Source organism: Mus pahari, chromosome 16 (assembly GCF_900095145.1).
Source record: "Mus pahari chromosome 16, PAHARI_EIJ_v1.1, whole genome shotgun sequence".
NCBI classification, from domain to species: domain Eukaryota; kingdom Metazoa; phylum Chordata; class Mammalia; order Rodentia; family Muridae; genus Mus; species Mus pahari.
Genome location: NC_034605.1, coordinates 57,886,279 through 57,907,226, shown reverse-complemented (window position 1 = coordinate 57,907,226; position 20,948 = coordinate 57,886,279). Strand labels below are relative to the sequence as shown.

At 51.5% G+C, this 20,948-nt stretch overlaps 1 protein-coding gene across 4 annotated transcripts; it reads right to left on the bottom strand.

The window, feature by feature from the left end:
- Positions 1-1,437: 1,437 nt before the first annotated feature.
- Fgfr4 (fibroblast growth factor receptor 4) lies at positions 1,438-16,754 on the bottom strand. Of its 4 annotated transcripts, none has more exons than XM_021215814.1 (18): positions 16,468-16,754; positions 13,539-13,672; positions 12,652-12,915; positions 12,480-12,560; positions 12,224-12,390; positions 10,115-10,238; positions 9,534-9,724; positions 9,267-9,405; positions 8,371-8,564; positions 8,142-8,287; positions 7,938-8,059; positions 4,072-4,182; positions 3,786-3,976; positions 3,242-3,364; positions 3,046-3,116; positions 2,661-2,798; positions 2,255-2,360; positions 1,438-2,140 (listed from the first exon to the last, which is right to left on the bottom strand). In XM_021215814.1, the coding sequence occupies exons 2-18, from the start codon at positions 13,618-13,620 to the stop codon at positions 1,991-1,993; spliced, it is 2,400 nt and encodes a 799-aa protein (XP_021071473.1). In that variant the 5' UTR covers positions 13,621-13,672; positions 16,468-16,754; the 3' UTR covers positions 1,438-1,990. The 4 variants fall into 4 exon arrangements, with proteins under 4 accessions (XP_021071473.1, XP_029403345.1, XP_029403347.1 ...); XM_029547485.1 differs by having other exon boundaries at positions 1,463-2,140; positions 8,371-8,567; positions 16,468-16,557; XM_029547487.1 differs by having other exon boundaries at positions 1,463-2,140; positions 8,371-8,567; positions 13,539-13,668; positions 16,468-16,557.
- Between the last annotated feature and the right edge of the window lie 4,194 nt (positions 16,755-20,948).

The window sequence follows — 20,948 nt, the reverse complement described above, 5'->3', positions numbered from 1 at the left end:
ACCCAAGGACTCTGCCTCAAGATGGACACCTGGAGTGGTGACAGGACTCTGTCACTGGCTAGTAATCTCTAATGGGAAACTGAGTTTGGAAGCAGGTCTCAGTCAGAATGTCTGGGGTTTGTTGTTTGTTTGTTTTATTAGATATTTTCTTTATTCGCATTTCAAATATTATCCCCTTTCCTAGTTTCCCCTCTGAAAATCCCCTATCCCCTCCCCCTGCTTCCCAACCAACCCACACCCATTCCCAGTCCTGGCATTCCCCTATACTGGGCATAAAACCTTCACAGGACCTAGGGTCTCTTCTTCCATTGATGACCGACTAGGCCATCAGAATGTTTGGTTATTATGTATGGTATGTATACAGGGAGCCAACTATCTATCTATCTAACTTTATATATATATACATCTACTTACTTTTATTTGTGTTCTTTATACATATGTGAATTTTTTGCCTGCATGCATGTGTCTGTGTGTCCAGTGCCTATGGATATCAGAAAAGGATGTTGGCTGCCTGGGAACTGGGGTTACACATGGTAGTAGTGGGTGCTTGGAATCAAAACCAGGTCCCTGGGGAAAGTTATAGGTGCTCTTAAACAATGAGCCATCTCTTTAGAACTACCCTTAAATTCTTACAGCAGTCTCTGGAAGCCTAAATACATTTGCAGTCCACACTCCCAGAGAGCTCGTGGGAACCAGGGAGCAGAAAATCTGGGACCACTTCTGGCCTCTCCCTGCCTGCCCTAAGGTTCAGGGTTAGGGAGCAGCTGAAAGTGTCAGAATGGAGTCCAGGCTCAGAGCTCTGGGAATCTGATCTCTCTGGGGTGGGGGCTGACAGCAGGGTTGTGACAGCCTCCAGGGAGGACCGTGCTAGTGGAGACAGCTGCGGCTCAGCCAGGCGGTAACCAGCTGCTGCCTGGGAGACAGGCCAGGGCCAGGCAAGGCGGGCACGGGCCCCCACAAGCCCTGAGCCCCAGCGGCAGATCCAGACCGTGGGAGCAGGCAGCAACTGGAGGCTTGATTTCACGTTTTCCTTCGTGCTGTGTTAACGGTCAGTTTGGTTAATGCTGAGCAGATGGGGGAGGGGACGCCAGCTCCCTTGGGGATGGTTGTGGGCCAAAGATGGAGGCGTGTGCAGAGGATACAGGGTCTGCTTTACAGATGGTGCAGTGTGGGCTCATCTGCCCACGAGCACTCACTCACCAACCATGGCATACACAAGGATGGTTCTGTAAGATGGATGGACGGACGGACAAAGGCAAGGGCACGTATCTGCTTCTGAGTCTGCTATAGCACAGCTGGAGGCGGGAGCCAGCTGAAGGCCTGGCACCCACCTCCCCAGTCGTCTGTGCCACCCAGACCAAACTCCCAACATGTAGAGTCTTCCCACCCTACGTCCTGCCACTCAGGGAAGCCACCAGCCATACAGAGACTTATTTCAAAAAATAATTTATAAAATGCCATGTTCTTCTGTCTTTCCCACAGGCTTCTCGTCTCTCAGGGACACCAGAGCTGATGCTCCTTTCACCAAGATGCTGGAATGGAGGGGAGATAGCAGAGGGAGTGGTGAGGCTTGTGGGCTGGGGGCTGTGAAGTCCCGAGGCCTCTAGGTTGTTTGGGGGGAACTAGAAATGTTTAGAGCATAAGCTTTGCAGCTAGGCCCGGAGAGCCTCGCCAAGGCCTTAATGCTTAGCTTCTCTGAGGATGAGTCCAAGGGCGAGGCCATGCATGATCTTGAGACGAGAGTTGAACTCTGAGATGGGAGCATAAGGCTGGAACAGAAGGTCTCAACTATGAACCCTAGGACCAAGAATGGCCCTCCCCAAAACAGGGCCAGAGAGAGGATCTGGGGCAGCAGTAGTCTCAAGTCAGAGGCCTGACACTGCCAACATCAAATGTCGATGCATCAGGATGCAGCTCATCGAGGAGGCCCACAGCCAGGAGGCCCACAGCCACGGGCCGCGTAGCCCATACAACATTGCTGCTCCCCGGCTCATGTTGTCTGCGAGTCAGAGAAAGGGAAGGGGCTTGGCTGGAGGGGCAAAGGGTCGTGGCTGAAAACGGAGTCACTGGAGGAGCAGGTGCTGCTGGCATCCCCATTGGAGGGAGAAAAGGGTCCAAAGGTCAGGCGGAGGTCAAGGTACTGCAAGGAACAGAGCTGGTCAGCTTTCAGCCTCTGGGACAGGATGCTTCGCGTTCATGTCTCTAGGTCACAGGAGAGGGCAGAGAGAGGGCACGGGGCGGGAATGGGCAGTACCTCTTCAGAGACAGCCAGCAGGACCTTGTCCAGAGCTTCCACCAGCTGCTTAAAAGTAGGCCTCTGAGACGGGGCTGCGTGCCAGCACTCCCTCATTAGCCCATACCTGGGAGCGGGTCAAAGAGGTTTGTGTGTAGGGCTGGCAAAGTGAGGATTGTGCGCTCCCTAGGGTTGGGGCTGTGGGGGCGTGGCTGGGGCTGGGGTAGGGTGGGGCTGGGCTGGGGTGGGGCTTCACAGGGCAGTTTAGTAGGAGAGTAGGAATAAGACCAAGCCACTGTGAGCCATGGAGAGGAAGAGGAGGGACTGTGAGTGAGACAGTACTGTTCTATGGCCAGAGCCAAAAGCTGACGTCCAAGTCAGGACCGCGGATGAGGTCTGACCATTGGGGCCAGGAGGGTGACCTTACAGCTCTGAGGGGCAGTTTGGGGGCCGCTCCATCCTGTGTCCCTCTCGCAGCAGTGAGAAGAGCTCCTCCACTGGGATGCCAGGGTACGGGGAGCCCCCGAGGGTGAAGATTTCCCACAGCAGGATCCCGAAAGACCACCTGGAGGCAGAACTGTGGCTCAGCAGGGCCCAGCTTCCTTCCTTCTTTTCTCCTTGAAGCTGTAGTAAAGGCTATTGCAGTTGAGATTCACCCTTGGGGATAGGGAGAGGCACTCCTTTCTTTGGAGTGTCAGAAGAACTCCTAAGATCTCATGACTTTGACAAGTGCCTCAGCCTTGCCCTTTTAGAGGGGGATGGCGACTTGAAGACAGGCAGCAGCCATCTTAGAACCCATTTCCCAGACTCACACGTCACTCTGGTGTGTGTACACGCGGTCAAACAAGGCCTCAGGAGCCATCCACTTGACTGGCAGGCGGCCCTGGAGGAAGGAGGCGGGGGTGGGGGTGGAGGAAGAGACAGTGGTGTGAGTAGTATAGGATCTATCCCTTTCAGACCAGACCTAGTCCCCTCCGCGCTCCCGTGTATCTTTGCGGTGCGCCTCACGTTGCTGGTTTTCTTATAGTAGTCAATGTGGTGGACACCACGCGCCAGCCCAAAGTCGGCGATCTTCATCACATCATCCTCCGTCACCAGCACATTTCGGGCAGCCAGGTCCCGATGGATGCACTGAAGACAGGGTAGGGAGCTTACTATCAAAACACAGGTCTGGAAGTTCATCATTTCACAGCAAGCCCAGGGGCCAGAGTCACTCAGTCCGCAAACAGATGAGAAATGGAATGGGCAAAGGCCTGGGCTGAATCCCCAGAACCAGAAAGAGAAAAAGAAAGAAGCACATTCGTTCAGAGCCCATGCCTGCGCCATGCTTGACCTCCGGTAAAAGAATGGGTGGAGAGAATGGGGACTTACGGGGTTACAAATGGGGATCTGCAGGGTTAGCTGCAAATGTATGGGAGCGATGGATAAAGGATAGACCTGTGAGCTGGAAGCAAGAGAGCCGCTGAGGACAGTCAGTGCCACCAGCAATAAGGTGTGGAGATGGAGGAGTTAGAGTGGTCCAGACCCCAGCCCAACTGCCCTTTGTCCACACCTTCCGAGACTCCAGATACTGCATGCCTCGGGCCACCTGGTAGGCACAGGAGACCAGGGCCGGGAAGGAGAGTGGTCCTTCGTTGCTCCGAGGTCCATCGGGGCTGAGATCAGGGCCTGGGGGACGCCGGGCACGGAGGAATTCCCGAAGGTTTCCCTTGGCGGCACACTCCACAATCACGTACAGGGGCCCTACAGAGGGAAGCCGTGGACCAGGGGATGCGAAGTCTGGCAAGACTGGGCCTTTGCACCCCAACTGCCCTTCTGTATCCCGGCTCCCGCCACACCTTCCTGAGTGCAGACACCCAGCAGGTTGATGATGTTCTTGTGTCGTCCGATTAGCTTCATCACCTCCATCTCGGAGACCAGGTCTGCCAAATCCTTGTCAGAGGCATTGTCTGCAAAGCAACAGCCAGGCTGAGGAAGTTGCCCTCCAACACCACAAGAGCATCATAGGAGGGGGTGGGGGTGCAGGTGTCAAGGAAGTCTGGGCTGAAACCCTGCGGGGCTGTGTGCCTTGGAAGAAGCCTTTCGGGCTAGGGATGTAGTTCAGTTTGTAGAGTGCTTGCCTAGCATGAAGTCTGTGGTCTATCCTCACACAGGATAAAACTAGGTGTGGTAGAGCCCTCGTCTAATCCTAGCACTTGATGAATATGAGGCCATCCTGGGCTACAGGAGGCAAAAACAAACAAACAAACAAACAAACAAACAAACTCAAAACAGTGTGCGTACATGTGTGTGTCTGTGTTTAAAGAGGGATCAGGGAGCATAGAAGGATTTGGAGGAGGAGAGAATGGAGTGGAAATGTTGTGAATACATACTCATGTATGAAACTCTCAAAAAAAGTAGATGCTTAAAAAAAAATAATTCCAGGCCAAGAGCAGTGAAGCACACCATTAATCTTCCATGAGTTTGAGACCAGCCTTGTCTACATACAGATCCAGGAAGACTATATAGAGAGACCCTAACTAAAAACAAACAAACAAAACTTATTTATTTAAGATAGTGCCTGTGTAGCCCTGACTGTTCCAGAACTAGCTCTGTAGTCCAGGCTAGCCTTGAACTCAGAGATCTGCCTGCCTCAGACTCCTGGCTGCTGGGATTAAAGATGTTGTGCCACTATGTCTGGCTTAAAGAATTGCTTTGATGGGGAGATGTTCAGTGAATGGAGTACCTACAGCACAAGCATGAGGATCTGAGTTCGGATCACCGGTATGCATGTAAAAATTGGGTGGAGCAGTGCAATGGCTGTGGCCCTAACACTCAGGGCACACACAGGGTGGAGGAGGGGGGTAGCCAGATGGCGAGCTAGCGTAGCTGAAACAGTAAGTCCCAGGTTCAGCAAGAGATTGTCTCTAAAAACCAAGCTGGTGAGTGATAGACGAGGCACCTGATGCTGCACAGTTATGCCTATGTCCACACGCACATACACCTATATAGGCACATACACTCACACCTATACATGCACATACACCTACACCTATGTGTGCACATATACCTATGCCTATATCCACATGCACATACACTTACAACTTTACATGCACATACACCCATACATGCATATACACCTACACCTATCATACACAAATGCCCACACCTGTACATGCACATACACCTATGTCTATATCCACACACACATATACCTGGCATCCATACTCACGGTCTCTCAACCTCTCGAACCTCAGACTCGTCTTATATGCACACTCGTCTTATAATACCTCCCACAAAAGTTGCAAGGACAAAGCATGAAGACTCTCAAAGAACCGATCTTCCCATAAGCAGGTCCAGGGGACAGGAGAGAGGCAGAAACTCCAGACAGGAAGGAAGCTGTGCTAACTGGTCCCTGTGTAACAGTCCCTAGGGGCAAGAAGTGTCCTGAGGTCTTGTTATGCATTAGGGAAGGAGATTTCTGTGACTTCTCTAGAAAAGAGTGGGCTAAGGACCAGGGACTAGGGCTGACCTGTGACCTTGGGACAAAGACATAACTCTTATCCTAGCTGTACATCAATATGGAAAAGCCTAAATCACAATCGCTGCCTCACAGAAAGTGCCAGCTGGCTCCAGCTGTGCAGAGTGGAGGGAGTGAGGGAGGGAAGAATGCTAGGGATGGCAGCAACAGGGACCGCCACAGCAACAGGGACGGCAGCAACAGATTCTAATGGGGGCCAGCAAGACAGCCAGGACCCAAGGGTATGCTGTTAAACATCAAGGTATTGAGTAAGCATGATATGATGATATGATTTACACAGAACAAAATGACAGATAATAAACACACAGAAAAAGACATAAAGGAGCCAGCAAGATGGCATGGCGCACAAGCCTGGTGACAAGACTAACCCCTGAAATTGGCTCCATAAGTCGTTCTCTGACCGCTATGTGCTCAGGCTATGATGTGCGCTCACACTTACACACACATTACACACACAACACAATAACCGCCCTATTTCCTAGCACTTGGGAGGCAGAGGCAAGTGGATCCCTTTAGATTCATGTCCAGCCTGGCCTAGAAGTTCCAGGCCAGCCAGGACTGTATAGTGTGACCATGTCTGAAATTGTAGTGAACTTTAAAAAGAAGGGGGGGGGGGCTGGTGAGATGGCTCAGCGGTTAAGAGCGCCGACTGCTCTTCCAAAGGTCCTGAGTTCAAATCCCAGCAACCACATGGTGGCTCACAACCATCCGTAACGAAATCTGATGCCCTTTTCTGAGTGTCTGAAGACAGCTACAGTGTACTTGCATATAACAAACAAACAAACAAATAAATAAATAATAAAAAAAAAGACAAATATAAAAGAAGTTCCAAGGGCACACACCAAGCACCTGCAGGACACTTCGGGGACATTGCCAGAGGTCCGGGTTTCCTTATCCTTTCCATTATTCTTGGGGATCACATGGTAGCTCTCGCACATGTTGGACAAATGTTCTACCACTCAGCCAGGCCTCTTCATATTTTGGGGAAGTGTTTTACTAAGTTGTCCAGGCAGCACTTGAGCTTCATCTGTAACTTCAACTCACTTTACCATTCTACTGTCTTAGTCTCCTAAGTACCCAAGATTACAGGCTTGTGTCACCAGACCCAGCTTGAACCTGGGACTTTTTATTTTTAAGATTTATTTTTGTATTATTCGTGTGTGTGTGTGTGTGTGTGTGTGTGTGTGTGTGTGCATATGCGTATAGTCCCTTCAGAGGCCAGAAGAGAAGAGGATATCAGAATCCCTGGAGCTGGAGTTACAGGTGGTTTTGAGTTGCCAGATGTCAGTGCTGGGAATTGAACTTGAGTCCTCTGCAAGAGCATGGAGCACTCTGATTGGCTAAGCCATCTCTCTAGCCCTGAGACTGGGACTGTTCTCTACGAAGGAATGGGAGGAATGTGTGTATTATTTAGTGGGATTGATGGGGGTAAGGCACTAAACGTGTGAGGATGATAAAGGGATAAGAGCCAAGAGCTAACGGGGGAGGGGTATTAAGCTCTGATCACCACAGATCTCACAGGGATCATCACCCAGTGGTTAAACTTTTCTGAGCCAGTCAGGTATAACTCCAGTACTGATGTAGGAGACTGATGTAGGAGACTCTCTAGGCAAGGCTAGATTACAGAGCGACCTCTAGGTCAGACTCAAAGCAGAACAAAACAGGGCCATTCGGGCATGGTGGTGCACACCTTTAATCTCAGCACTTGGGAGATAGAGGCTGGTCTGGTCTAGGACAGCCAGAGAAACTCTTGTCTCAAAACAAAAACAAACAAACAAACAAACAAAAGTAAAACCCCAAACAAAAAAGAAAGAATGAAAAGAAAACCAGTTCCAAACCCTACATCAAAAATTTACTAAGCCACGGTTTATCAGAAACATCTATAAGCTTTGCCCCTGAGAGGTAAGGGACCATTAGTCATCCCCACGGAGGCCCAAGAGGAAACTGAGGCTAAGAAGTCACTTGCCAGGGCCAGCAGCAGGGTTGGGCTTCAGGCCCAAGCCTGGAAAACCTGGGGCCTTTTCTCATGCACAGGCAGTCCGTGTAGGCTCTTGTGTGGTCCCAGCATGGGCAGTCCGTGTAGCCCCTTGCGTGGCCCTAGCATCGGCTATCCCTACAGCCCGCTGCGCGGCCATAAGCTCCTTGCGTGGTCCCAGCACACCCTGCCCAGGTTGCCATGTGTACCTTTCAGCATCTTCACAGCCACGGTACTGGTTTGGTCGGGCCGGGAGGGATCCATGCCAAAGGCTTCTGCACGAACCACTTGCCCAAAGCAGCCCTCACCCAGGGGCTTTCCGAGCACCAGCCTAGAGACCAAGAAGACCCGTGCCTCAGACTGTGGGTACCACTCCTGAGCTGGCACCCCCACTCTTAGCCTGCTCAGTGTACCTGTCCCGGGGGAATTCCCAAAGTGGATCGAGAGGCAGGTCTAGATTCACAAGGCCCGTGAGCAAGGGCGGGCCGCTGGAGGAGAGACGGACACCTCGCACCAGGGACAAGCTTGACTTGCCAGAGGACCTCGACTCCAAAGAGAACTGCAAAGTGGGAGATTCGTTTTGCCTGCTGGGGTCAGGCTAAGAGCTGTACAGTGGCGGGGGCTGGGGAACGGGCACAGTACCTGTCGGGCCAAAGGGAAACGGGACAGCTTTTGTACAGTGACAGGCTGGCGAGAGTAGTGGCCACGGATGACTTGCCGGTGATACACCCCGGCCAGCAGCAGGAGCACAACCAGAGCCAGTGAGCCTGATACATACAGGATGATATCTGTGTATCTGGCCTCAGGGGTTGCAGTTGTCCACGTGAGGTCTTCCTCTGCTTGTTAGATGAACATAGAGGAAACGAGCAGTCAGTGGTCAGATTGGCCAGCCCTCCTCCCCCCAGCCTAGGTCCCCATAGTTACTAACACATATAAGGACACACACTGAAAAAGTCACAGTTACGGGCTGGAGAGATGGCTCAACAGTTAAGAGCACTGACTGCTCTTCCGAAGGTCCTGAGTTCACATCCCAGCAACCACATGGTGGCTCACAACCACCCGTAATGAGATCTGATGCCCTCTTCTGGTGTGTCTAAAGACAGCTACAGTGTACTTATATATAATAATAAATAAATTTCTGTGCTGGAGTCAGTGGGACCCATCGCTGGAGCCAGTGGGGTTGACTGGAGAGAGCAGAGGTCCTAAATTCAATTCCCAACAACCACATGAAAGCTCACAGCCATCTGTACAGCTACAGTGTACTCACATAAAATAAATAAAAAACAAATCTTTAAAAAAGAAAAGTCACAGTTATATATAGTCTTATATCCCCNAGGGTCACATGGGGACAGTCACGTTAAATCAAATACATATCCCTGCTGAATTCAGCGAGAGTGTTCACAGTGCCAAAAGACAAATACTGTATACCCCCACTGGCCAAGGAAACTGCCTACCTAACAGACCTCAATGGGCCAGAGAGGAGTCCAGAAGTCTCCCCTAGGACCTCCCTTCTCCGACCCCCCCCCCAAGGCCCTCACCTGGTAGCACCGTCAGCCATGCTGACTGGTAGGAAAGGCCGATGGAGTTGCCCGCCAGGCAGGTATACTCTCCTGCATCCTCAGCGGACACGTTCCTCAGATACAAGACCTCCACCTCTGAGCTATTGATGTCTGTTGTCTGAAGCAGCGGACACACTAGGTCACGGGAGGCTCTGGGTCACACTGCAGCTGGGAGGGTAGCTGGGTACCATCCCACCCTAATGGGGAAAGGATGGGACCCAGCCCGGGCACTAGCAGGAAGCTCACCTTCAGGACTTGTACGTAGGGGAAACCATCGGCGCCGAAGCTGCTGCCATTGATGACGACGTGCTTCAGCCACTGGATGTGGGGCTGGGCGTCGCTGTACACCTTGCAGAGTAGCTCCACATCGCTGCCAACCACGGCTGTGGTGTTGGCTGGGAGCCCCGCCTGCAGGATGGGCCGGTGCGGGGACCGCTCTGGGGGCCGGGCCGGGCCGTCAACCCTGACCAGTGGCACCCACGAAATCACCCAGTTTACCTGCCCCTAGCCCCGCTCCTAGATCAGGGGAAGGACCTTCTGGACACGCAGCGGGGACTAATGCACTACATTCTTAAGAGCTGAATTCAGCCTTTGCCATCTGCCAGGACCCCCCTTCTCCCATTCCCTTTAGGCAGACTTCTGCTCCTTTGGCCCACGCCCACCCCCTTGCTTTCTTCTGACACTTGGGGCCGTTTCACTCATCTGAAATTGACTTTATCTAGTTTGGAAACTAGATAAAGATAAGGCAAGATTCCCACCCTTGCAGGACCCACCAAGCTGAAGATAAGCCACATTCTTTGTCCTACCTGCCCAGCCCACCCACTCACCCAGCACATCCAGGAGATAGCTGTAGCGAATGCTACCCAGAGAGTTCTCCACAAGGCACGTGTATGTGCCACGGTCCGAGGGTACCACACTTTCCATCACCAGGCTCCAGTGTTGGTGGCGCAGCTGGAAGCAGGTAGGAGTAGAGGAAATGTCCATAGGGACCCAGTAAAGAGGACAGGGAGAGGACAGAGTCTGTCTATGGGGCTCTTCCCAATTTCCCTAGCCCCTGAGAGGATCAGGCCAAAGCCAGAGACCCCTGGACAGAGAAAGAGGCTGTAAGAAGTGTCTCCGTGGGGCTGGAGGCATTGTTTAGTAATTAAGAAGACTGACGCTCAAGCCAGGCGTGCTGGCGCACGCCTTTAATCCCAGCACTTGGGAGGCAGAGGCAGGTGAATTTCTGAGTTCGAGGCCAGCCTGGTCTACAAAGTGAGTTCCAGGATAGCCAGGGCTATACAGAGAAACCCTGTCTCGAAAAANCAAAAAAAAAAAAAAGAAGAAGAAGAAGAAGAAGAAGAAGAAGAAGAAGAAGAAGAAGAAGAAGACTGACGCTCTTCCAGAGGTCCCAGATTTGATTCCCAGCACCTACATGGTAGTGGCTCACAACCAGGTGTGACTCCGGTTCCTAGGGGATCTGACACTCTCCGGCCTCTGCAGGCACTGAGCATGTGCACAGCACACATGTATACATGTAGGCAAAATATTCACACACATAGAATAAACAAATCTTAAAAAATAATAATAAGTGGAAGTAGTAGTAGTAAGAAGAAGAAGAGGCAAAAGAAGAGGAGGAAGAGGAAGAGGAAGAAGAAGGAGGAGGAGGAGGAAGAGGAGGAGGAGGAAGAGGAAGGAGGAGGAAGAGGAGGAGAAGGTTGTGGTGGTGGTGGGGGGTGGTGATGTTTGAAAACCAGGCACAGTGGTGCACACCCTTAATCCCAACACTTGGAAGCCAGCCAAAGGCAAGAGGATATGAATTCAAGGCCAGCTTGGTCTACAGATGGAGTTCCAAACCACTCAAGACTACACAGTGAGATCCTGTGTCAAAAGAATGAGCAAAACAAACACCACAAAACAACCCCCCCCCAAAAAAAAAAAAACCCAAAACCGATGTCTGAGCCCTGGCTTGAGTCTTTCAAGTTCAGCTCTACCCTACCCAGGAGTGAGTGAGTGCTCCCTTGTGTAGGAGAGTGCTCCCTTGTGAAGTCTTTGCTGGCTCTGGGTCTCAGTCTCCTCCTGACAGCAAGGTAAACCCTAGTAGCTCGGTGTTTCTCCCCACCTTAAAGGAGATGCCACCCAGGAAGCTGCGGTTGGGGATAGCCTGCACTCTGTTTTGACATCCTGTGTCAGTAACCAGCATCATTGGGGCTGGAGAGATGGCTCAGTGGTTAAGAGCACTGACTGCTCTTACAGAGGTCCTGAGTTCAATTTCCAGCAGTTACTTGGTGGCTCACAACGATCTGTAATGGGATCTGATGCCCTCTTCTCTCTTCTGGTGTGTCTGAGGACAGTTATGGTATATATATATATATACTTAAAAAACAAAAACAATCATCACTCCAGATGCCTTTAGTCCAAGCACTTGGAAGCCAGAGCTAGTTTCTTGTGAGTTCCAGGCCAGCCTAGTCTACATAGTGAGTTCCGGGACCATCAGGATTACATAGAGAGAGGACCCGCATCATCAGGGTAAGAGAGAAGCTCAGTGGTTAGGCGTGCTCGCTGCTCTTCTGGAGGACCTGAGCATGTTTCCCAGCTCCCACCTCAGTCAGCTCACAACTTCACAACTGCCTATGTAATTCAGGGATTGGATGCCCTTTTCTGGTCTCTGTAGGCACATAGAGTGCATGGTATTTACTTACATATAAATAAAAATAATTAAAATAATCCTTTAGTGCCCCTGGGCCACAAACATCATCTCCAACAGTGAAAAGCCCTACCAGAACATGACAGGAGTTAGTTCCTGAGGCCGAGAGGTTGTACTTTGTAAGAAGAACTTGAGTCAGAGCTGTCCATGCTCTGGGGTTCCGGAATCACCATCTACCGACCTATGTGGGGGGCTATGTGGGGGGCTATGTGGGGGGCTATGTGGGGGAGAAGAAAAGGTCAAGACTCACCCGAATGCCTCCAATACGATTCTCCCCGTGGAAGGCCTGTCCATCCTTGAGCCAGTGGATGGTGGGCATGGGGTTCCCTGCAGCCGGACAGCGGAATTTGACAGTATTCCCAGCAGGCACCGCATGCAGTTTCTTCTCCATGCGTTGGGGGTGTGTCCAGTAGGGTGCTAGAGAGAAAAGAAAGAGCAATTAGGACCCTAAGGTCCTCAGTGACCAGATGGGTGGTGGAGAAGAGTCCTTGGGAGGAGGCACTGACCTTGCTGTGGGTAGATGTGCCCACTCGAGGAGCTGCTGAGTGTCTTGGGGTCTTCATCATTACTGATGGAGGCTAAGGAGTCTATTCAGGGACAAAGGAAGGCATCTGAAGTCCAAGAGAAGAGGGGTTTCTCTCCCAAGGTACCCTTAAAGCCCTGCTCAGACCCTCTTACCGTCCATAAGCAACGTAAGATTGTGCACGACGGTCATGGAGCCACGGGCCAGGCAGAGGTATCGGCCAGCATCCTCAGGAAGGAAGCTGGCAATCTCCAGGCGGCCTCTCCAACCCCGTACTCGCCCAGCAGATGCTAGGCGGCTGCCCTCTTTGTACCAGTGACGACCACGCTCGGTGCGCCCACAGCACAGCCTCACAGGCTGCCCCAGGGCCACCATCAACACCTGCTCTTGGTGCTCCAGGACTGGGGCTAGGCAGGGCTCTGAGGGCAGATGGCAGGAGTCATTGATACCCATAGCTCCATCCGAGGTTAGCCCCCTCCCCCCCTGCACAGAGAACATGCTACACACACTTGACGCAACAGTCCTGTGATACGTGCTGTTCCCCCACACGTAACCACATGCTACAAATGCTTTGCACAGGACCAGTGTCACATTTTTCCTGGGAGTTGTTACACACACACTCGGCATACATGCTAGACATGCCATTACCCAAAATATATACACATACACACACAAGGCACATGCTACAGGTGCCACAGACAGGACACATGCCACACCTCTGAGGCACACTATACTTGGTTCATACATCACACATGCTGCTTGCCCCTCCCAACCAACACACCCAGTGAATAGAACCACACACGTACATACACAGCCAAGGGGCTCACCACTGGCTCTGCGGCCTAGCCCAGGCTCTGTGCCCTGTAAGGCTAATCCTCTCTTGTAGACATACAGATAGGTGTGTGCTTGCTGAGCGGGAAACAGTGAATCGCAAAGCCCTGCCCCGCTCCCTCCTTCTTGGGGCCAGGGGCCAGGATCCCCTCCAGCTTCTGGTGCCTGTCCCTGACATCCCTGCCACCTTCTCCCACCTTAGAGGCCGTACCCTGCTCCATTTCCTCAGAGGCCTCAAGGGACAGAGCTGGTGTCCCCTGAAAGATGCTCAATAGGGTCAACAGCAGCCACATTTCCTTCCAGCTGATCTCAGGACCGGGGCCAGACTTCCCACTGACCACCTTCCTGAAACAGAGGGAGATTGGGGGTAGGGAGAGAAAGCGCTCCGGTCATGTGCAGGTCCCATTCTTTGCTTTGCAGATGGAGACCCAGAGACAGGAAGCAGTCAGCAGGCTCATCCAAACCCCACAAGGCAGAAGCTGAAGCCAGCACTGCTAGGCAGAGCCCCAGCCTCCCCAAAGGACGTTCTGCAGGGCATGGGCGGACTTCCTGCTGCCTTGGGTCCTACTGCGACCTGGCATGCCTTCACAGAGAGAGCAGTTTCAGGATCCTTTTCTTGGAAGGAAGCAGAGATGGTGACTTATCCTTTGCACATCATTTATTTTTCTGCTGAATAAATGAATTCATTTCTGAAGGCTCAAAGAAGAGAAGGGCAACCCAATACAAGGCCAGCCTTCGGCATCTGGACGCCATCTAACGGGACCTCATGTGTTAGCATTACTGACACTCTCATGCCCAGATTGGGACCCTTCCAGCGGTGGGCGCTTTCACGAGGCTCGGTCCAAATCAAGGACATTCTTCCTCGTTCCGAGCCGGACAAGCACCCCTGAGGATGCTTCCGGTGGTTTGTCCCCTCACAGCTTCATCTTGGACAGTGACAGCGTAAGAGCTTGTTTGGCTTTGTTTATTGTTTTTCAGAGTTGTGGGTTGAACCCAGGACCTCCTTGCATGCTAGGCAAAGCCTCTGCCATTGAGCTTCCTGCCTAGCTGGCTCTATGACTGGTACAGGCTTTACATGTCTGGTAGTGACAAATTCAAATCCTGATTCCTGCCAAGACCTACCTACCTTTGTCCCTTTCTGAACAGTTATCATCATAGGGTGCTTCAGGGACAAAAAGGGACCATACATGGAGGGATGGCACGCACAGGACATCGGTGAGACATTCTCCCAGTCCCCAGGCTGAGTATACACCGGTACCATTTGTCTGACCTGACTCAGTGTCTACTTCTGAAATGGTGCTGTTAAGTCTGATACACAGACTTGTCCACATGCTATAGTGGAGCATCTATTTCACAAAAGGAAGACTCAGACCTAGGCCTTAATTTGACCAGGGAACCCGTAGAGTCCCAGGGTCGCACAGGATGTCACCGAGTCCTGGATAACAACCAGGTGTCACCAGCATCTTTGGATCAGTGTTCTTCTTTTTCTTCGGGACCCTGCTCTTGTGAGTGTGCGCGCCATCTTTGCACAGGGGCCATGCTAATCTCCGTATCAGGCCAACATTAGTGAGTGACAGTTGAAGAAAAACAACATGATTCTTAGAAGATGCATTCCATACTTTACCAAACTGGGAACCCTGCCCAGGGTTTTTCTCAACCCACTGCTGAGGAAGACTCAGGTCTAATCAGTCCACTGACCTCAATGTCTCTCAGCTTCCCGGCCCCACATAGGCTAGGTCATGATCATTTCTTGCTTGGTATCTTGGCAAACCTTAGTTCTTCACCACCCAGTAGGGTTTTTGTTTTGTTTTGTTTTGTTTTTCTCCCTGTAACCCAGATTACAAGCTTCTAAGGGTTAACTGCAGGCCACTTCTATTTCTTTTTTCTTTTCTTTTTTTTTTTTTTTTTTTTTTGGTTTTTCAAGACAGGGTTTCTCTGTATAGCCCTGGCTGTCCTGGAACTCACTTGGTAGACCAGGCTGGCNCTTGGTAGACCAGGCTGGCCTCGAACTCAGAAATCCGCCTGCCTCTGCCTCCCGAGTGCTGGGATTAAAGGCCTGNGCCACCAGGCCCGGCTTTCTATTTCTTTTTTAATTATTATTATTTTGAGACAAATTCTCACTAAAGTTGACCAGGCAGACTGGCACTGAAACTCACTCTGCAAACCAAGCAGGTCTACAAATAGTGAGCCTCCTGCCTCAGCCTGGCTAATACCCATTAAGGCCCATGTGCCAGGCCCAGCTCTTCTAGGTTTCATTTTAAACGCCAGTGTCAACCTTGTAAGTCCCACAGTCTGTCCCTTCAGTAAATTCTAAAAGCCGGCATGTTTGCTCCGTGTCCCTCGTTCCTCTTGTCCACCGGCTTAGCTATCGCCTTAGAACCTTGATTTGTCCCCTACCCCCTAGTTTGCTCGGCCCATCTGCAAAAGACTCCTACCACACCCTGCTAAACAGAGAGGGCCATGCTTCATCTCCAGTTTGGGTTGGTTGGACAGGTCCCAGGAGGTTTTATTCCCATTCGCAGGTTATCCTGAACTCACAACCACAGAATTCTTAGTCTAGTCACCAAGGCTGGCCCCTGAGGATCGCTAGCACTTGGGACTGTCATCAGAGAGCACTAAGTTGTTCACCCTCCTGCACTCACGCGATGAGGTGCTCGAGGTGCTCGGCGCAAGCGACTGCGAGCGTTACTTTCCTCATTTTTTTTTTTTTTTCTTTTCTTTTTCTCAGTCTTTTTTGGCCAGAGCGTGTCTGCCACCCGCCCAAGGACGACAGTGCTCTTACTTTAGTGCCCCCCACCGCGTCGCCCTCGGAGGGAGGTGCACGTCAGCGGTCCCCGTGCGGAGTTGCATAGACAGCTGGCCCATCGCCCCCGCCCCCGGTGGGCAATAAGTAACTAGAGTGGTGGCCAGGGTGCTCTTTGAACGGAGGGGGACAAAAGGCCCTGTGTGCGCAGCGGGTTACTGATTTACCGCCCCCTCCACCCAACCACTCCCGCCGCGCGGGCGCCAAGGTCCCCAGGACAGAGGGGGCAGCTCCGGAGCTCCACGGCCGCTGTCCCCACGGCGGCCGGGAGTACGGTGTGTGGCCCGGCTCGCCCAGAGCTAGAAGGCTCTGCTCCCGGTGCAGGGGCCCGACTCACCTGGCTCCTCCGCCGCCCGGTTCCCGCGTGCGCGGGTCACGATCCCGGCAGGGCTGGCACACTCACCCGCCCCGGAGCTCCTCCGCCCCGGGCCGAAGAGCCAGGAATGTCCCTGCAACTGCAGCGTGGCGGGGGGCTGCCCCTCCCGCCCCGCCCACCTCGGTCTCCGCCCCTCCTGGACCACTTCTGATCTAAGAGGCGTGGTCCGAGACCCGGCAAACGTCAGTCGGGCACCCTATTGCGCGAGCTCCGGGTTGGGACTGGATCACCCAGTCTCAGTCGCTCCGAGGCCCCACTTCCAACCTGCAAGGTCCAACTTGCTACCTTGCTCTATCTTTGCTTTTCCTCAATTTGAAACTAACCAGGCTCTGTGGTTTTCAGTGCAGTCCCAGGACATAAGAGAAACCTGATCTCTCCTTGGCCTGGGCGACCTTCGGAGGATATTAAAATACATCCGATCAGCCGGGCATGGTGGTGCACGCCTTTAATCCCAGCACTCGGGAGGCAGAGGCAGGCAGGTTTCTGAGTTCGAGGCCAGCCTGGTTTACAAAGTGAATTCCAGGACAGCCAGGGCTTTACAGAGAAACCCTGTCTCCAAAAACCAACCAAACAAAAAAAAAACAAAACCAAAAAACCAACAAAACAATACATCTCAGTCGGGGTGGCAGCGGCGCACTGGGGAGGCAGAGGCAGAGGCAGGCGGGTTTCTGAGTTCAATGCCAGCCTGGTCTACAGAGTGAGTTCCAGGACAGCCAGGGCTATACAGAGAAACCCTGTCGAGAGCGAGAGCGAGAGCGAGAGCGAGAGAGAGAGAGAGAGAGAGAGAGAGAGAGAATATTAAACTTTAAAAGTTTAAATTTTCATTCTAAAAGGTTTTAATTTTATCTTAAAAGCTTTACTTTTCTTTTTATTTTCCATTACGTTTTGCTTGCATGTCTATCTAATTGCCTGCAGATACCAGAAGAGCGATGATTTTTTGAAACTGGGGTCATAGAATCAAACCCAGATCCTCTGAAATAGTAGCCAGTGCTTTTAATTAGGAAAGTAATTCTTTGGCCCTTAAACTTTACTGCTAAGTTTATTTGGTTTTGTTTTTTTTTCGAAAACAGGTTCTTGGGTTGAAGAGATGGCTCAGCTGTTAAGAGCACTGATTGCTCTTCCAGAGGTCCTGAGTTCAATTCCCAGCAACCACATAGTGGCTCACAACCATCTGTAATGGGATCTGACGCCCTCTTCTGGTGTGTCTGTAGTCACATACATAAAATAAATAATTCTTTAAAAAAATACTTCCGCCGGGCGTGGTGGCACACACCTTTAATCCCAGCACTCGGGAGGCAGAGCCAGGTGGATTTCTGAGTTCGAGGCCAGCCTGGTCTACAAAGCGAGTTCCAGGACAGCCAGGGCTATACAGAGAAATCCTGTCTCAAAAAACAAAACAAACAACAAAAACTTCCTCATGGTTTTTACATAGTGTTGTGATGACATGGTGGTCTGGTCCGCATGTACAGACCTCCCTCCTCCTGTGCTGCTCCTCATCCTACCCCTGGGCCTTTGCTCACACGCACCCTCTGTTCCCAGTCCAACCTGCTTACTATGGATCAGTCTGGTAGTTTGGCCTCCGTTCGACAGCCCTGGGGATTTGCCAAGTCCCCTTTGTTAGGATGGAGAAGGGAATGAGCCCTGAATCTCAGTACTGTCTATTCGCCTTGTCTCTGTCTTCGTTTGCTCCTCAGCAAATCAGTAAATGATAGTAGGCTGCTGAAGAGACTTGCCGGAAGGAGAAGTGACATGTTCGTGTCCGACCTGCGAGCACTAAGAGCCATTCTTTCTTCTTCACACTTGGCAGACTGTAACCGAACAGTTGTTATTCGTGTGAGCAGCTGGGGACCACTAAAGCTCCAGGAAGCCAGGAACTGAGTCCGCGGACTTCACTTTTGTATCTCAAGTGCCTGGCACACAGTAGGTGTCTCCAGAGAGCTCCACCCCCACCTGGCTCAGGTCTATCTCATCTACCAGCACTTCTGTCAATCACATGGACTGTAGCTTAGCTATGAGGTCAGCCAGGCCATATTTCCCCTGAAGTCTCAGGAGTTTTGCCTCTATGAAGAGTTTTGGGAAAAAAAGCACAACTCAGGTCATTTGCCCAGCTCCTGGTTATCACCCAGGGACGAGAGCCTGCCTGGGAAGCAGCAGCTTCCTTTCCTTAAAAAAAAAAATTCTATTGTGTGCGTGTGTGTACACGTGTGCATATGTGTGTGCACGAGTGTGCACGTGTGTGTTACTGTCATCATGAACCATCAGTGTGGACTCCAGGAAGAAACAGTGCACACTCTAAACCACTGAGCCAATTCTCCCTTCCTCCATTCCTATCTTTACTTTTAATCTTATTTATATTTTTAATTTAATTTCACTATTCTGGGTGCACATATGGCTGTGCACCGCATGCAGTGATGATTTGGAGACCTGAAGATCTTGGATCCCCTGGAACTAGAGTTAAGGATGGTTGTGAGCCACCATATCGGTGCCAAACACGCGCGCGCGCGCACACACACACACACACACACACACACACACACACACATGTGCACACTCAGGGTTGGGGGAGAGAAAAAAAAAGTATAGCATGACCCCCCAGTCAACAGTCTAGCCCCTCAAAGGGTCCAGGAGGAAGGATGTGTCCAGCTGGAGGACCTCCTCTGCAGGGAGATCGCCTCAGAACGCCAGGACCTCTCTTCCCCCTATCCCCCACAGACTCCACTTATCAAATACAGTTCTTGGACTGGTGAGATGGCTCAGTGGGTAAGAGCACCCGACTGCTCTTCCAAAGGTCTGGAGTTCAAATCCCAGCAACCACATCGTGGCTCACAACCATCCGTAATAAGATCTGATGCCCTCTTCTGGGGTGTCTGAAGACAGCTACAGTGTCCTTACATATAATAAATAAATAAATCTAAAAAAAAAAAATACAGTTCTTGGGGGTCCTTGATGAGCTGACAAGAGGAGCTACACCCTACAACACAGACTTCATTCCAGTCCTGGGGTGTATCCTGAGCCCTGTGCCAGTTAACCACGAGCTTCCTGTAACCCCACTGTCTTCCAAGGTTCCCAAGGCCCTCAGATTGCCACCTCCCTCCATTCCAAAGATATACTCTCTAAATCTCTTGACCGAACTATTTCACACCCTCACAGGATCTTTCAGTCAATCAGTCAGTCAGTCAGTCAACTGGCAAGTATTTTATTGAAGGTTTGTTATGTGACTGTGCCCCGTTCTGTGGGACCGGGTTCACTTCTAGGTCACTCGGCTTCCTGTGTTCACTTTTGTCCAGTGCTGGGAGGTGTGAGCCACCACACCCAGACTTCATGAACTAATTTAAATTCCATGGGTAAGGCAGTACGGCAGACACCACCTCTGGGCAGATAAGTAAGATTACTTACTGTAGGGAAGGAGACGGGAAGAGGGAGTGGCCGGGACGGGGAGAGGGAAGAACATCATCCTCTGTCTCTTGTATTTCTCTCTCCTTTTTTAAAAAAGGATTTTATTTATTTTATATATATGATGAGCAAGCACACTGTAGCTATCTTCAGACATACCAGAAGCGGGCATTGGATCCCATTACTGATGGTTGTGAGCCACCATGTGGTTGTTGGGATTTGAACTCAGGGACTCTGGAAGAGCAGTCAGTGCTGTTAACCCCTGAGTGGTCTCTCCAGCCCTGGATCTTATATCTTTTTTCTCTCTTTCCTTCCTTTCTTCCTTCCTTCCTTCCTTCCTTCCTTCCTTCCTTCCCCTTTTTCTTTTGAGACAATATCTGGCTATATACCCCCAGCTGTTCTGAAATGCACTATGTAGCTCAGGCTGGCCTTGAACTTTTAGTGATTCTCTTTCCTCATGCCAAGTACTTGAGTTACAGGTGTGAGTCACCACACTGGCTTCCAGGCTCTCAACATTTCCTAGAAGGTGGAGACTCACTAGAAGGTGCTGGAAGACAAGGAATGTGGGAGCTGGGGCAGACGCTTCTCTCCCCATGGCATACCAAGCAGGCCATGGGCAGTTTACAGACTCTGTGTCCCTAGAGTGTCATGCGGTGGGAAGAAGGCTCTGGAGGCCAGTCCTCACCTATCCCCGACTTGCTGGGGGGTACAGCTATTGGGGGGCAAGGGCAGAGGCTGCCTGGTGCCGGTGATATTGCTCTTGGCCCAAAGCCTGGCTCGGGAAACACTGGGCTCTGTGTGGAAGGGCTGCCACCGAGCCAGCCCAACCCCTGCCTGGGCCCCACTCCAGCCTCAGTTCTCCAGCCTCAGCTCTGATCGCATCCTTTGACCTCTTTCTGCTTTGTCTCATTTCTCCCTTTTAAAGCAATTTTTTATTTCGAGAGGTTTTAAAGTACAGTCCCATGTTATATTAAGATGTTTTAGTCAACCATAGGCCACGTACTCAGTGGTGGTTTCATAAGATTAGAGTGGAGAGAAAAGTCAAATGG